The sequence below is a fragment of the Labeo rohita genome, chromosome 2 (genome assembly GCF_022985175.1).
Source record: "Labeo rohita strain BAU-BD-2019 chromosome 2, IGBB_LRoh.1.0, whole genome shotgun sequence".
Lineage (NCBI taxonomy): Eukaryota > Metazoa > Chordata > Actinopteri > Cypriniformes > Cyprinidae > Labeo > Labeo rohita.
Genome location: NC_066870.1, coordinates 37,804,964 through 37,821,195, shown reverse-complemented (window position 1 = coordinate 37,821,195; position 16,232 = coordinate 37,804,964). Strand labels below are relative to the sequence as shown.

The 16,232-nt window shown below is 32.2% G+C and overlaps 1 protein-coding gene across 1 annotated transcript in view; it reads left to right on the top strand.

The window, feature by feature from the left end:
- ncana (neurocan a) overlaps positions 1 to 15,619 on the top strand; it is a 98,739-nt gene extending 83,120 nt beyond the window's left edge. The window contains exons 11-16 of the mRNA XM_051138557.1: positions 1,031 to 1,144; positions 5,116 to 5,274; positions 5,651 to 5,733; positions 5,941 to 6,085; positions 10,314 to 10,496; positions 12,048 to 15,619. Of these exons, the coding sequence (XP_050994514.1) occupies positions 1,031 to 1,144; positions 5,116 to 5,274; positions 5,651 to 5,733; positions 5,941 to 6,085; positions 10,314 to 10,496; positions 12,048 to 12,145 (782 nt within the window). The 3' untranslated portion in view covers positions 12,146 to 15,619. The remainder of the gene's footprint in view (positions 1 to 1,030; positions 1,145 to 5,115; positions 5,275 to 5,650; positions 5,734 to 5,940; positions 6,086 to 10,313; positions 10,497 to 12,047) is intronic.
- Positions 15,620 to 16,232: the final 613 nt, after the last annotated feature.

Below are 16,232 nucleotides of genomic sequence, written 5' to 3'. Positions count from 1 at the left end.
CACATGGAAAACTGTTGTTTTAAATTCTAATAATATTTCACTATTTTTATGTATTTTTGATCAGATAAATGCAGCCCTGGTGAGCAGCAGAAACTTTTTTCAGTAACTGTAATTGAACCCAAACATTTGAATGGTAATGCTTTAAAACATGTATATAAAGTAAATATGTATATAAAGATAGCAGATTAATAATTCAATGTCATATTTATTATACTTATGTAAATTATGACACACAGCAGAGCAGTTTAATATTTAATGTTTTATACTTTAATTAATACATTTCCTCTTTTTTTTACTGTTTTTCTTTTGACTATCTGATTATTATATTTTATTTTGTTCTAACTTTAGTTCAGTTACCAAAAAGTTTTATTTATTTATTTATTTATTTTTATAGATTTAGATTTTTATTATTTATTTATTTATTTTATTATTATTTTACATTAACAAAAAAAAAGGACCACAAAACCAGTTTTAGGTAGCACGGGTATATTTGCAGCAATAGCAATCAATACATTATTTGGGTCAAAATCATCTTTTTTTATGCCAAAAATCATTAGGATATTAAGAAAATATTTTGTAAATGTCCTACCATGAATATATTAAAACTTAATGTTTAATTAGTAGTATGCATTGCTAACAACTTCATTTGAACAACTTTAGAGGCGATTTTCTCAATATTAACATTTTTTTGCACCCTCAGATTCCAGATTTTCAAGTAGTTGTATCTTGGCCAAATACTCTCCTGTCCTAAAAACCATACATCAGTGGAAAGCTTATTTATTCAGCTTTGGTTTTGTGGTCCAGGGTCACATATTAATATACAAAAGTTTGCTGAAGTCATTGTTTCTACAAAGCAAAAGACCCAAGTAATCTTAAAGTGTGTAATTTATTTCTACTAGGGAACTTTGGGAGAAACATCTGAGATCCAGTTAATATTTAAACAGAAGAGCTGAGAAGTAGTTTTGTTGTGGGACACAGAGAGACTCCTGACTGATTGTTTCTCACTCCGTGATGATTGCTGTTGTTTCAGATGTTGATGACTGTCAGTCGAACCCCTGTGAGAACGGCGGCACCTGTATCGATAAAGAGGACTCATTTGTGTGTCTCTGCTTGCCAAGCTACAGCGGAGACCGTTGTGAGAGAGGTGAGACGCCCGAGACAACACACACACACACACACACACAACCCAAACATGAGCTGGGAAAACATGTGCAAACATCCCTCTATCTGATCCTCTCCTGCAACCCGACTCATATTCCACTCAAATTGAAGCGAGCTTTAAAATTTTAAGCCGTTCCCTGCTGGGAAATCCAACCTAAACCAGCCTAAAGGTGCTGGATGTGATGTTTGTGGAATAGCACACATTGAATATCTGTAGTATTAGTGAAATGAGTGGCTCTGTGACGGTGCTAAAGAGAAAAGGGGAGTGATTTAGACCTTTTAGCCAATCATAAACGCTCTCTGCCTGTCAATCATTGTGATGGCTTTGGCGGTCTTCTCCTTTAAGATGAAGGTTATCTGTGTTGTAATGCTTAACCAAGCTGGTTTCTAGTGATCAGGCTGATTTTAAAAGAGTTTTAGACACTTTTTAACTGGTCGATATGGGAGAATTCAGAATTAGATAAGTAAATTCTGTTTATATGCCAAAGTTTATTTCATTTGCTAATATTACCTGCTTTACTGTGCATTATTTTGCTTTGTTTGACTTACTTTTGCACCATTTCTAATTCTATGCAGATATGCATATATGATAAATACAAGTGCATGAAGCTGATAAATAATGCGTACAATGAAGTATATAAAACACCAGTGAAATTAAGAGAATTGAAGCTGTTTGATCTGATCCAAGTCTCTAAACGCCATAGACATCACTACCTCTTTTTCTTTATTTCATGACGAAATTAATATATTGCATATGCAAGATGCAAATTTATCAAATTAATATACTGCATGTACAGTATGCACTATCTTGCATATGCATATTCACATTGTGCAAAAATAAATCAAATTCTTGCATATATTGCACATGCAAACAATTTTGCATTGTGCAAAAATCAGTCAAATTAATAAATTGCATATGCAGTATGTAATAATGTCTTGCATATGCATATTTATATTGTGCAAAATAGTCAAATTAATAAATTGCATATGCATATTTGCATTTAATTGCATATTCATATTTGTATTGTGCAAAAATCAGTCAAATGAATATTGCATATGTAATCATATCATGCAAATATTGAATATTCACAATGTTCAAAAATCTTTAAAATTAATATTATATTGCATGTGCAGAATGCAGTAATATCTTGCATATATTGCATTGTGCAAAATAATCAGTGAAATTAATACACTGATTATGCTGTATGCAGTAATATCAGGCTTATATTGTGTATGCATATTTGCATTGTGCAAAAATTAAATTAATGTATTGCATATGCAATATACAATTTCTGGCATATATTGCATGTGCATATTTGCATTGTGCAAAATAGTCAAATTAATATATTGCATTGTGCAAAAATCTGTCAAAATAATAAATTACATATGCAATAATATACTGCATATGCATATTTGCATATAACTGCATATTTGTGTTGTGCAAAAATCTGTCAAATTAATATTGCATATGCAATATCTTGCAAATATTGAATATTAATAATATTTCAACTTAATATTATATTGCGCATGCAATAATATCTTGCACATATTGCATGTGCGTATTTGCGTTGTGCAAAATAGTTAAATTAGTATATTTTTCATTGTTCAAAAATCAGATTGATATTGCATATGCAATAATATCTTGCAAATTCACAATGTTAAAAAAAAATCTTTCAAATTAATGTTATATTGCATGTGCAGTATGCAGTAATATCTTGCATATGTTGCCTATGCATATTTGCATTGTGCAAAGTAATCAATGAATCAGTTAATAAATTGCTTATGCCGTATGCAGTAATGTATTGCATATATTGTGTATAGATATTTGCATTGTGCAAAAATCAAATTAAGGTATTGCTAATGCGATATGCAATTTCTGGCATATACTGCATGTGCATATTTGCATTGTGCAAATTAATTAAAAAATTTATATATTTTGCATTGTGCAAAAATCTGTTAAAATAGTAAATTGCATATGCAAAAATATCTCATATTCCCAATGTTTCAAATTAAGGTTATATTGCATATGCATATTTGCATTGTGCACAAATCTGTCAAATAAGTAAAATAAGAATGCGAATGTAGTCCGCTAGTAATATTAATGAAGAAAACAAACGTTGGCGAGTCCAGTGAGTTCTGCCAGGTCTTTTCATTCCCCTCATTAGTGTTTTACATTGTTTGTCAGCGTCTCAGAGGTGTGGTGTCCGTGTTTCATTATGTTGACCGCTCTCTCTCTCTCTCTCTCTCTCTTCGTAACACATTGTGGCATTCATCTCAGTGGTTTTGCAGACTCATGAGCATCCGCTCGCTCTCTCTCCTCTGCGTCCCATGGCGACAGCGACTCTAACGATGATGCATTACTGCTAATAATGCAGTTGGCTGATGGCACAGAACTGCGCTACACACGAGTGTGATGTCACAGCGCTGTATCAGACGCTTTATTGCTTGTGTATTTGGAAGATGCTTCATCATAGTTACGACGCTGTAGAGATTCAGATGAGGCCGTGCGTCTGTAGCTGATGGACATTCATTTCACAGTCCATTGGATGTTTGTGTATAATCTGAGATGTTTGCAACAGAGCGCAACTGTGATTTTTCAGAGCATCGCTTTTCCCTTTTACTTTATGATTAAATTACTATGTGCAATATGCAAGTTTGTCGAATATGCATGTGCATATTCACATTGTGCAAAAATTAGTAAAAAGTAATATAATGCAAATGGAGTCAGCATTATGTACAACTTTGAAAAATTGGTTTCATGTCTCTTGTATCATTTACACTCATATCAGTGTTTCATGTCTGTTTATATTTTTATTTATTTCAAGTATCCATTTAATAAGCAGGATAATGTTCAGTCAGCTGGTCATTATCACAAAATAAAAGCCTTCAGGATGATACGAGACCCTTCTGCGTCACACGAGGCTTTATTTTGCAGTAATGACAGGCTGATTGTACATTATCCCTCATTCATTATCCACACGTATTCGACCTTGGCGTTCAGTGTTTCTTCCACCCCTCCACTGATAGAGACTTAATTACATCTGTGTGCTGCTTTAATAGCAGGTCTCTGGTGGCCTTCGTTCAGATTTAACCACAGAAGACACACTGGAGGTACACTGAGTTTTCAGGGTTTTTTTTTAATGTTTTGATGAAGGTTAATCTGATGGAGCCGCAGAATCGTGAGCACAGAGGTGGATTATGGGAATGAATGATAATAAACACCAATGAACTGAGCTGATTCATGCATATGAAAATATTTCTGATGCTTGTGTAGAAAAATTCTGCCTGCGATACTGTGTATTGATATATTTATATAATATTATAGCTTTTATTAATATTTTGCATTAGTTTTCTAGAAACTAATTTTTTGTGTATTTTTATCTGTTTTTAATGTTGCTTTAATGTCTATATTGTTTTTATTAATATTTATTTCAATTGTAGTTGTTTTAATGGAAGTGCTTTTCCACCACAGAATATATATATTAAAAAAAGCAATTGTGACTTTATAATTTCACAATTAAAAACTTATTTTCAGAATTGCAAGAATTTTTTTCTCAAAATTCCATGTTTACATGTTACAATTCTGCCTTTTTAAATCTGAATTCTGAGTTTATCTCTTTATAATTTTTTTTTTTTTTTGCATTTTAGCATTTTGAGAAATAAATTTGGAATTGCAAAAAAAGGAGTTTAATTTTTGAGATAAGAAGTTGCAGTTATTTTTTTTATTTATTTTTTACCCCAGTGGCCTAAACAAGCTTCCATATGTTTTAGTCCCTGAAATTAAACTAAATTAATTTAATGAGAAATGTTGAATTTGGCAGTATAAAAAAAGGCTTTTATATTTTATTTCAGTTAATATTTATTTTATTTCAAGTAACACTTTTTTTTACATTTGCATTTTAGTTTTAATTAACTCTAATAACCCTGTGGGTGATGTCTTTTTATTGTCTCCAGACACGGAGGGCTGTGAACACGGCTGGAAGAAGTTTCACGGTCACTGCTACCGTCTGTTTCCACGCAGACACACTTGGGAGGACGCAGAGAAGGATTGCAGGGAACACAGCAGTCACCTGACCAGCATCACTTCCTCCATGGAGCAGGACTTCCTTAATGGTTCGTCACAAGCTGCAGAGCTTAGTAAAAAAATAAATAAATAAATAAATAAATAAATGTGTGTGTGTGTGTATATATATATATATATATATATAATAAAATAATATTTTTTAATTTTTTAATAATTAATAAATATTAATAAATAAATAAAAACTACTAAAAATAATACATTTATATATATAAAATTAAAATAGATCATTTAAAAATAATCTAAATAAAATGCATGCTTAAAAAAGAAGCAATAGTTTGTTTACCTGCTCTGTTGACCTTTACCCAGCATCAGAGAACTAACTATTTTAGCTATTTTCACTGGATGCATTATAGATTTACATGGGAATCTGTTGTTTTTCATCATGTTTGTGTTCTCCATCATCAGGTCTGGGTCATGAGAACGTTTGGATCGGTTTGAATGATCGTACAGTGGAAGAGGATTTCCAGTGGACTGATGGGATGGATGTTGTGAGTCATTTTTAAAATATGAATTAGTGCCAAATAAACATCATTGAAACCTTGACCTGTAGACCGTGAAGAAATCGAACTCAAACCACAATGTTTTACTCACTGACTTGATTACATGGTCTGCAATAATCTGACAGTTCTAATTCAGATTTCCATGCACAAATGACCTTGTTTGTAATCATTTTACATTGACTGTTTCTCTCACAGGTGTACGAGAACTGGCGTGAGAATCAGCCGGATAATTTCTTCGCGGGCGGAGAGGATTGTGTGGTGATGATCACCAGAGAGGACGGCAAATGGAACGACGTGCCCTGCAACTACAATCTACCCTACGTTTGCAAGAAAGGAACTGGTGAGACACTGTTTAACTCTGGTTTAAAAGAAATTAATACTTTTATTCATCAAGGATGCATTAAATTGATCAAAAGTGACAGTAAAGGCATTTATAATGTTACAAAAGATTTCTATTTCAAATAAACGCTGTTCTTTTGATCTTTCTATTTATCTGTAAGTCCTAATAAATGAAGTGCATGAGGGTTTCCACAAAAATATTGTGCAGAACAACTGTTTTCAGCATTGATAATAATCAGAAATGTGTCTTGGGCAGCAAATCAGCATATTAGAATGATTTCTGAAGGATCATGTGACATTAAAGACTGGAGTCATGAGGCTGAAAATTCATATTTGATCACAAAAATAAATTACATTTTAGCAGATATTCACGTAGAAAACAGTTATTTGGATTTGTAATAACATTTCACAATTTTACTGATTTTTCTGTATTTTTAATCAAATAAATGCAGCCTTGGTGAGCAGAAGAGACTTCTTTCAAAATCCCTTATCTTTAAAGTGCACTCATTTATGGCAATAAATGTTGCGTGTGCTGAGCATGGGCTCAAAAGTTTGGGATCAGTACGATTTTTAATGGTTTTAAAGACGTTTCTTATGATGATCAAGGCTGCATTTATTTGATCAAAAATACAGAAAAATGGTAATATAGTGAAATAATATTTCAATTTAAAACAACTGTTTTCTATGTGAATACATTTTAAAATGTAATTTATTCCTAGGATTCAAAGCTGAATGTTCAGCATCATTACTGTAGTCTTCAGTGTCACATGATCCTTCAGAAATCATTCTAATATGCTGATTTATAATCAATGTTGAAAACAGTTGTGCTGCTTAATATTTTGTTGGAACCAGTCTTAAGTTGCTGGGGTATATTTGTAGCAATTGCCAAAAATACATTGTATGAGTCAATTTTATTAATTTTTATTTTATGCCAAAAATCATTAGGAAGTTAAGTAAAGATCATGTTCCATGAGAATATTTTGTAAATTTTCTACTGTAAATATATCAAAACTTAATTTTTAATTAGTAATACGCATTATTAAGAACTTCATTTGGACAACTTCAAACGTGATTTTCTCAATATTTATATTTTTTGGCACCTTCAGATTCCAGATTTTCAAATAGTTGCATCTCGGCCAAATATTGTCCTATCCTAACAAACCATACATCAATGGAAAGATTATTTATTCAGCCAATGGGGTTCAAAATCTTGTTTTTCCCTTTAAATGAAGTAGTTTTCTGAGCCCATTTGCAGATGTATTTATAGTTCTTGTTTTAATTACAAACCCACTTCATTTTGATCAGTTTCGCCCTAAACAAGAGCTCTTATCCTATCACATTTTGCTTGTCCTGTAAATGTATTGTGATTTACAATTGAATACGTCACTTTTGTGTGTTTCCTTTTATTCCTTACATTTTTTTACTTGGTCTTAAAGGGGTCATCGGATGCTCAGTTCACTTTTTCATGTTGTTTGAACATTAATGTGTGTTTGCAGTGTATGTACAAATCTACCCTATAATGATAAAAATCCATGCAGCGGTTTTTAATTAATCTGTAAAAATAATATCCCCTTTTTCAAATCGAGCCGTTCTCAGATGCCTGTCGACAGAGGCCGCTTCCACGATAGTTGATTGACATGAGCGTTTTACCTCAGATCAGCTGTAACAGTCCGACCTCTTTTGTTTCGATGCCGGAGCAGGGATGTAAGTTAGACAAGAATATCTCCGATTGAGCGATTGAGGTGTTGTGTTGCTGGATGTAATAATGAACATAGTGGTCATTATTTACTCCCGACATCTGAGTCGCTGAAGATGCAGTGGATTATGTTTGTTTGTGAAGGGAATGCACCTCCCGATCTACATAAATGTGTCTATGTTTGTGCAAATCATTCGTGATCCAATTTCACTTACAGCAGAAGTGAGTATCAGGGTTTTTTTTATGAATCTTTGCGATCGCCTTTCCTAATAATGTGCTAGTTAGCAAGTTTAGCGGCTAAACGCAGCTATATGCGGCTAAAGTAAAGAGGCTCGTCACTCCACAGAGAGAAGAGAGGGGCGGGGCGAGCAGAGCTCATTTGCATTTAAAGGAACAATCCCTCAGAATGAGATGATTTTTGCAGAGCTGATTTTGACAAGGTAAAAAGGGTGTTGATTTACACGACCATTGAGAATTTTTAACCAAAGCATATTATAGACTTTTCATTAAGACCCTAAAGAATCATATCCACTTGTGGAAAATGGTCATCCGATGACCCCATCAAAGTCCTACATTTGTATAAACCCTGTGCATATGAGGTTGAATTGGCAACCAATGATGTTCTCTGGCTATTTAAATGCATTGTCCAACACTCACGTCACTGACACACACCTCAGATCTGAGCATGTTTTCCACTTTAAGTGGTTATTGATCATCCTGTGTGTGTGAGAGCTGCACCTAATAAACTGCACGAACATCTCAATGTCACATTGACTGTCATCTTCTGTATCAGTTTCGCTCTCGACAGTAACAGATTAAATGATGTGTCCATTGATTCTCACTCAGAGTCTCAAACTCAGACCCAAAGTGTGAAGTCAGTGTGTCTGAAGGCGAAACTCTGGCGTTCAGCACCTCAGTCTTGCTCTGTGTGGCATCTCAATGGACTCTGAATGAGAGACGTTGAGGCTCTAAACTCCGTCTTTCAGTCCTCCACACAACGAGGTCTCAGTTTTTAGGGTGCGAGTATTCACACCCCATTGAGACGGGCTCAGATTGGGGATTTAAGCTCTGGGCTCTGCACTACAATTCCCACGATGCCGTCCTTTGTGGCACATCCAGGATCTCTCGCGGTTTCCTGTGGCAGCGACGCCAAACGACAGATTTACGGCCGATGGCTTCCTGCCTATGGAAATCAGACTCATTGTCTGGAGACGGAGCGTTTGTGCCTGGATTTCAGGATTTTATTTAAATTGAAAAGGTTTACATTAAAAAAAAATTGAATTTGCCCTCCTGCAACCTCATGAATTCAGATTAGTGCTAAAAAAAAAAATAAAGCTTTAGTAGTGATTAGTGTGTTTTGACCCTTATTCAATTTCCAAACCTCTTGAAACATGGGTTAAGCTATTTCTATTTTTTATGATTTTTATTTCTCATTGAGGTTCATGAATGTGCATGCAAAAGTTTGGATCCATTTGGAAAAGCTGTATACATTTTGGTTGCTTTGATTTTCGTTACATGGTTTCAGTGCATTTTTCCAAAAATCAACACTTTGAAGAACAGCAAAGAGTAGCTTGTCAAAGACTAAAATATGAAATGCATGAGAACTGTGGATGTTAGTTTTTTTGACCCGTTTGTTTTAATTACACTCTTAACTGCTGTTTTTATTTGCATGATAGACAGCAATTTGGACAAACTCCCAGCAAACTCCCATTTCTGGTTTCAGTCTCTATGACATTGTGCTTAATGTTTTGCAAAGTGCCAATATTTATCAGTAAACCTAAAGCACATTATTTTAACCTTGCAACTTTATATAATATACAATATAAATCAAATTATATTAATAAATAAATTTAAAAATAAATATTGAATTTATATTTAAAAAAAATATTTTAAATTATTTTCGTAAAATTTTTTTTATATATATTTAAATATAAACTGAATTATAATTATTAATTTATATTTAAATATACACAGTTATATTTATTAATTAATATTTTTAAATTAAATTGTATTAATTTTTCTTTAAAATTCTTTAGTGCTGTCAACTTGATTAATCGCATCCAAAATAAGAGTTTGTGCATAAATAACACACGTGCGTGTGCTGTATGTATATATAATATGTATATATTTAAGAAATAAATGTCAAACATATCTATATTGATATATAATATAAATCATAAATATGAATACATATATAAATGTTTATTAAATATATACATGTACGTTTGTGTATTTATACATGCATATAAATATACGCACGCATATTAACTTTTATTTTGGATCTGATTAATTGCGATTAATCAATTTGACAGCACTAAAATGTTTATATCAATAAGCAGAATTAACCAAAATTGCTGTTTCACTTAATAAAATGTGACGCTGTATGGGGGCATGCAAATTTGCTGATATTATGATGATTTTTTTTTTTTTTAATTATGAAAAAATATTATTATTATTATTATTTTAAGTTGTACATTTTTTGCATGTTAAGGATCAGTTCAGTATGATCAGTGATATGTCTGTGTGTCTGCAGTGATGTGTGGCACTCCACCGGCGGTAGATAACGCCTATCTAGTGGGCCGCAGACGGTCACACTACGACATCCACGCTGTGGTTCGGTACCAGTGCGCCGACGGCTTCTTTCAGAGACACATACCGACTGTCCGCTGCCGACCCAACGGGACCTGGGAAAGACCCAAGATCATCTGCAATAAATGTGAGTCTCAAAACACTTACTATATAGTTTTTGATGAGTGTGAGCTTTAAAAATACTAAGGTAGCACCTGCTGTATTATCATATCATCGAAAAAATGTAAATCGCTCTATACAGACTACGTATTAAAAGATGTATATAATACAACCTACTTTTCTGTGTACATACAACATATATAATATGTGACCCTGGACCATAAAACCAGTCATAAGGGTCAGTTTTTTGAAAATGAGATTTACACAGCATCACATCAAGCGGAATAAATAAGCTTCCCATCAACGTATAGTTTGTTAAGGCAATATTTGGCCGAAATACAACATATTTAAATATCTGGAATCTGAGGGTGCCAAAAAATCAAAATATTGAGAAAATTACCTTTAAAGTTGTCCAAATGAAGTTCTTAGCAATGCATATTACTAATCAAAATTTAAGTTTTGATATATTTATTAAATATCTTCATGGAACATGATCTTTACTTAATATCCTAATGATTTTTGGCATAAAAGAAAAATTGATCATTTTGACCCATACAATGTATTTTGGGCTATTGCTACAAATATACCCGTGCTACTTAAGACTAGTTTTGTTTAATACATTTATTATGTATTTTTTCTTTTGTCACAAAATGTGACTATATATAGCCCAACTTTTTGTTTTGTTTTTTCGTCAGTATTTTTGTCTTGTTTACTAGTACAAATATTTAAACATAAATCATAAATCAAGACACATTTATTCAGGAAGCAAAAGTACTTAAGCTATTGAGTCTTGTTCTCTGAAAAATGTATCAAAATGAAGTATGTTTATGCTTAAATCAAAACAAAAATATCTGCCAGTGTGGTCAGAAAAATAAACTTTATTCAAAAAGAAAATTATTATTTTTCTGACCTCATCGGCTGATATTTTTTTTTATTTTTTGGAAGACAAGACTTCATATCTTAAGTAATTTTGCTTTTCAAATAACTGCATCTTAATTTAAGAATAACAAAAACACTGAGAAAATCTTTTATTTATTTTTTTATTTATTTTTTTGCATTGTGAAACTACAATACAACTTAATTTTAACTTGAATTACTTAAATACAATTAAAATTTTAAACAATTACTAGAAAATAATATGCTAAGAAAGTAATTTAGCAGTGTAGATACAGTATACTTGCACTATATATACAATATGTCAAATTTTAATAGTTTGATTGCTTGTATTGTTGCAAAATGTAAATTATATTATTGCCCAGATCAAATCTGCTAAAATATATTAAGATGTTAAGATATTTCTTCTTTGAAACAATGTGCATTGTGGAATGCAATATTTTGCATCTAATGAAATGACATTTTAACATGTTTTCTATGATAATATTATGGCATTTTAGTTAGTTGGTACTTGCATCTAACTTAGACAGTGGAACATGATGCTTGCAACACCAAGGTTCGATTCCCAGTGACTGCATCAACCAATCTAATGTAAACCTTCAGTGCAACGGATAAAAGCGTCTGCCAAATGTTAAATGTATATGCAAATCAGATGTAGTCACGTGACCATTTCGTTTCCCTCCAGCACGGCGATCTCACCGTTACCGTCGGCAACACCACAGATCTCGGCGCGAGCATCGACGACACCGGAGACACGGATCTGGGCACAGGGGGCGGGATTAAGCCACGGGGGCGGAGTTCAAAGCAGGGGTTGTGACCTCTGACCCTGTGACCTCTGTTCCTGAGTTTTCACGTTAGAGGAAACGCAACAGATGGAAAGGACAGAAATAATCGTTCTTTTTTACTGCTGTTATTTAGGTTTCATTAACCCTCCGTTCACATCTTCATTAGATTCATTGGTTAATTCACACAGACGAGCGGCGACGTGTCAGTCTGCAGCGATACGGGCGACACAAACGCTCCTCATCTTTATAGGATAGTTGTATTAATTTGTTCACGCAGCAGGTGAAGGTTCTGGTAGCTCATGCTCATATTTGTTAAGCTTTAGATATTTTTGGATGTAATGCTTTAATGAAATACTGAATGTCCAAACTGCCCCAAATGATTCATATTCGTAAAATGAGACGCTCTTCAGGCCTTTAAATGGCACAATAATTCCTACATTGCACATCTTGAGACTTTGACTTCATTTGCTGATCATTTGGTTTATACTGAAACACTTGTGAAATGTGAATCCTCCTCATAAATTGTTCATAAATGAGTGAATATCATAAAGAAAAGCATCGTCCAGCTCATGTTTCACAACAAAATTAAAAGAAAAACTTAAGTAATTATATTTTGCATAAAGGAAATGAAACCTATTTTTAAATCCATTTCCCTTAAATTAAACATCCAAACATTAATAACATCCTGTTCTCATCACTGTGATAAAGGGTTAAATCATCCTGCCTAAAAAAAAATTTTTAATTAAATTGCTCAATTTAACATAAATAATTATAAATATAATTGCTTAATATGATACTTTAAAATTGACTTTACAATTATTATTATTAATATTATTATTATTATTATTATATTATAATTGTCATAAAAATAATGTCAAAAAATTCTTTATACCAGTGTTTTATTAATATTTTCAATCAGTTTATATATTTGCAGATATTAGTATATATATATATATATATATATATATATGTATGTATGTATATTAGTGCAATATATATAAGCACACAAACGTACATTTATATATTTAAGAAAACTTTACATATATTTATATATTCATATTTATATATGATTTATATTATATATAAGTATAAATATATATTACATTTTTTCTTATTTATAAATGCATATAAATATACACAGTACACGGACATGTTATGTAAACCCAAACTTTTCTTTGGATGATAAATATATATATATATATATATATATAGTTTCTTTCTTTTTTTTTCTATGTTGTTTTAGCGCACCAAGTTAAGCTAAATTAAAATGACAAATGTTGCTTTGGCAACTAGCTGAAAATAAAAATTTGCTCTTTAATTTTATTTCACTTCACATTTATTTCAAGCGATGAAAATGTTTTTAATTTTACTAAGTTTTAGTTCACCTATAATATGTCTGCCTTCTGCAAAATGTAATTTCTTCTTTCTTTTGGATGTGGGGTGAAATATGAGCAAAACTGAACTGAAAGTGAGTTTGTGATTAAATCATTTGATTTATGAAGCATCTGGAAGAGAAATGATCATCATGTGTTGATCTGAGCATCAAACTATCATCTCTGCATTCAGATTCCAAATGAATCATTTGTGTTTACTTGAATCTGAATCAGAATGATTTGACTCTTTGAACAGAAACAAACACGCTGAGTCCTCAAGAGGGCGATAGAGTTTCCTTCAGATCTCAGTATTATTAAACCTGATGGATCAGTGTTCAGCTCACTTCACATAAACAGGCCAACAGTTTCACTTTCTCTGAAAGATCGATACTTCGACCTGAAAGAGAAAACGAAGCCTAGAAGAAAGTTTATGCATGAACAAACTTTATTAATTGCATTCTGACACATTTTCAGATGTGTGAGTGTTCACATCATCAGGTACGTTTGAGGCCGCAGGGTCTTGTATCTTTTCCAGATGCTCTGAGTATGAGAGTTTATTGTCACCTGCTGAAGCGTGCGTGAGTGTGACACGTTGTAGGAGTTTCCGACGGATTCATTTCACACGCCTGTTGCTTGGTAACATGTCGACATGTGTCTCGTGTCCTTCCTGTATGTGTGTATGCAGGAGAATGCAAGTTTGTGTGTGTGTTATTTGAGATAACTGCATGCGTTTCTGTGTGTATGTTTTTGTTTGTGCAGTTTTAAGTGTTTTTTACACAACAGATGAAACTCATTAATTAATTCACACCCAAACACAGAAAAAAATGTTTCATACTCAGTATTTTTGTCTTGGTTTCCAGTATCTAAACATTCCTAAATAAAGATGCATTTACTTAAGAAGCAAAAAATAATTAACAAAAATTAAGTGTTTGTTTAAAACAAGAAATATCTGCCATTGGGGTCAGAAAAATAAACTTAAGTTTAATTTTTCTTCTCCAATTAGCAGATATTTTTCTTGTTTGAAGCATAAACTCACTTAATTTTAATAAAGTATAATAAGTCTTGTTTTCTGAGAAATTCAAATAATTTTTCATCTCAAGTAAATTTCCTCTCAAATAAAAAAAAACAGCATTAAATTTATTCACTGATAGAGGATTAAAAACTAAATCTATCCTATCCAAAAATAAAAATAAAAAAATCAGTTGAAATGCATAAATTCAACGCAAATTAAATTCAGGACAACAAATATACTTTAAAATAAACTTATTTTCTCTTTGAATTGTATTAATAAATTATAATTAATTTTTATTTATTATATTACATTTTTATAATAACTTTCTTACCATACTGAAATTTTTTTTTTACTTGTTTTAAGCATAAATTCACTTAATTTTAATAATATTTACTTAATAATTTTATTTCATATTTTAAGTAATTTTGCTGAAGTAATTGAGTCTTGATTTATGAAAAATGTTTAGATGTTTGTATTAGAAAACAAGATAAAAATACTGAGTAAGAACGTCATTTTTTCCAATTCAGGATCTGTTCCTAAACCTAGTGATTTTCCTAACTAGACAACTTAAAGATGCAACTTCCTTAAGGTTTTCTAATATCACTTTGATAAAGAAATCGATTTGGGAATGCATTGCATCAAGCTCAGTTAAATCTAATGCGGCATGTGGGATCAAGTTAAAAATACATTTCATTTATTAGTGCAAAAATTGATTTTTATGAATGCATTATTTTATTCATTATATGTGCATGTCGAGTCATTTGTTGTTGTTAAAATAGGTTTTTAACATTAAATTCTTGAAATCAAATGACGATCGACACACAAATGTGCTTCCGAATCTCTCACTCGTGAGGTTCAGTCTCAGTTAGGATGCTGCCTATGTAGGGAGCACTAGGTTTTGGAGTAGATGTGGATCGTATCTGTTTTCTTTTCCTCTCAGTATGATCTGTGTGTTTATTTATAACATGTATTCTTTAGTGAACACGATGACGAATAATCCATAACAGCTCACTCTTTTGTTTGCTCTGAGCTTATAGATCTACTTTCTTCTGTAAATAAATAGTCTTCACTCATTGATTCCTTCTAACGATCATTGTTTATTTGCATTCAATGACAACATTGACGAGTGTCCTTTTTTATTCTAGTATCTGATCACATTTAATCACCCTATCAGTATTGTTTTTGTACAATAACTAGCAGAAGTGATATAGAGATGTGTGTTTCACACACTAACATGAGCGAATGTTTGGATCTCTTTATTAAGTCCTTATTAAAACGGCCGTTCGATGAGAGAATCGCTTTCTGAGATCAAACGTTGATGTTTTTATGGCTTCACTTCTCGTTTGTTGATGTGTTTTTGTTCTTTATTAAACTTGAAACAAACCTACAATAAAACTGATTGGATCAAAACTGCTGTCATCTCAGATGTTTTTTTTTTTGAATGTCCTGCTTCCTGGTGCATTTCTGTTTTCATTTTATGAGTAAAACTTCAGAATGAAATTGTACAGATCCATTTAATGGAGTGTTTCCATTATGCATTTTAGGTGCATCAATTCTAAATATGCTAATGTTATGATATATTTTGTGATTGTGAAGTATGCATAACTTTATTGATGTAGTCTGAAAGGCCGGAGTCGGTGCATGACCGCAGTTTTTTATACATGGTTAATTTTGGTATTCTGTGCTGTTTTCATCCCCTT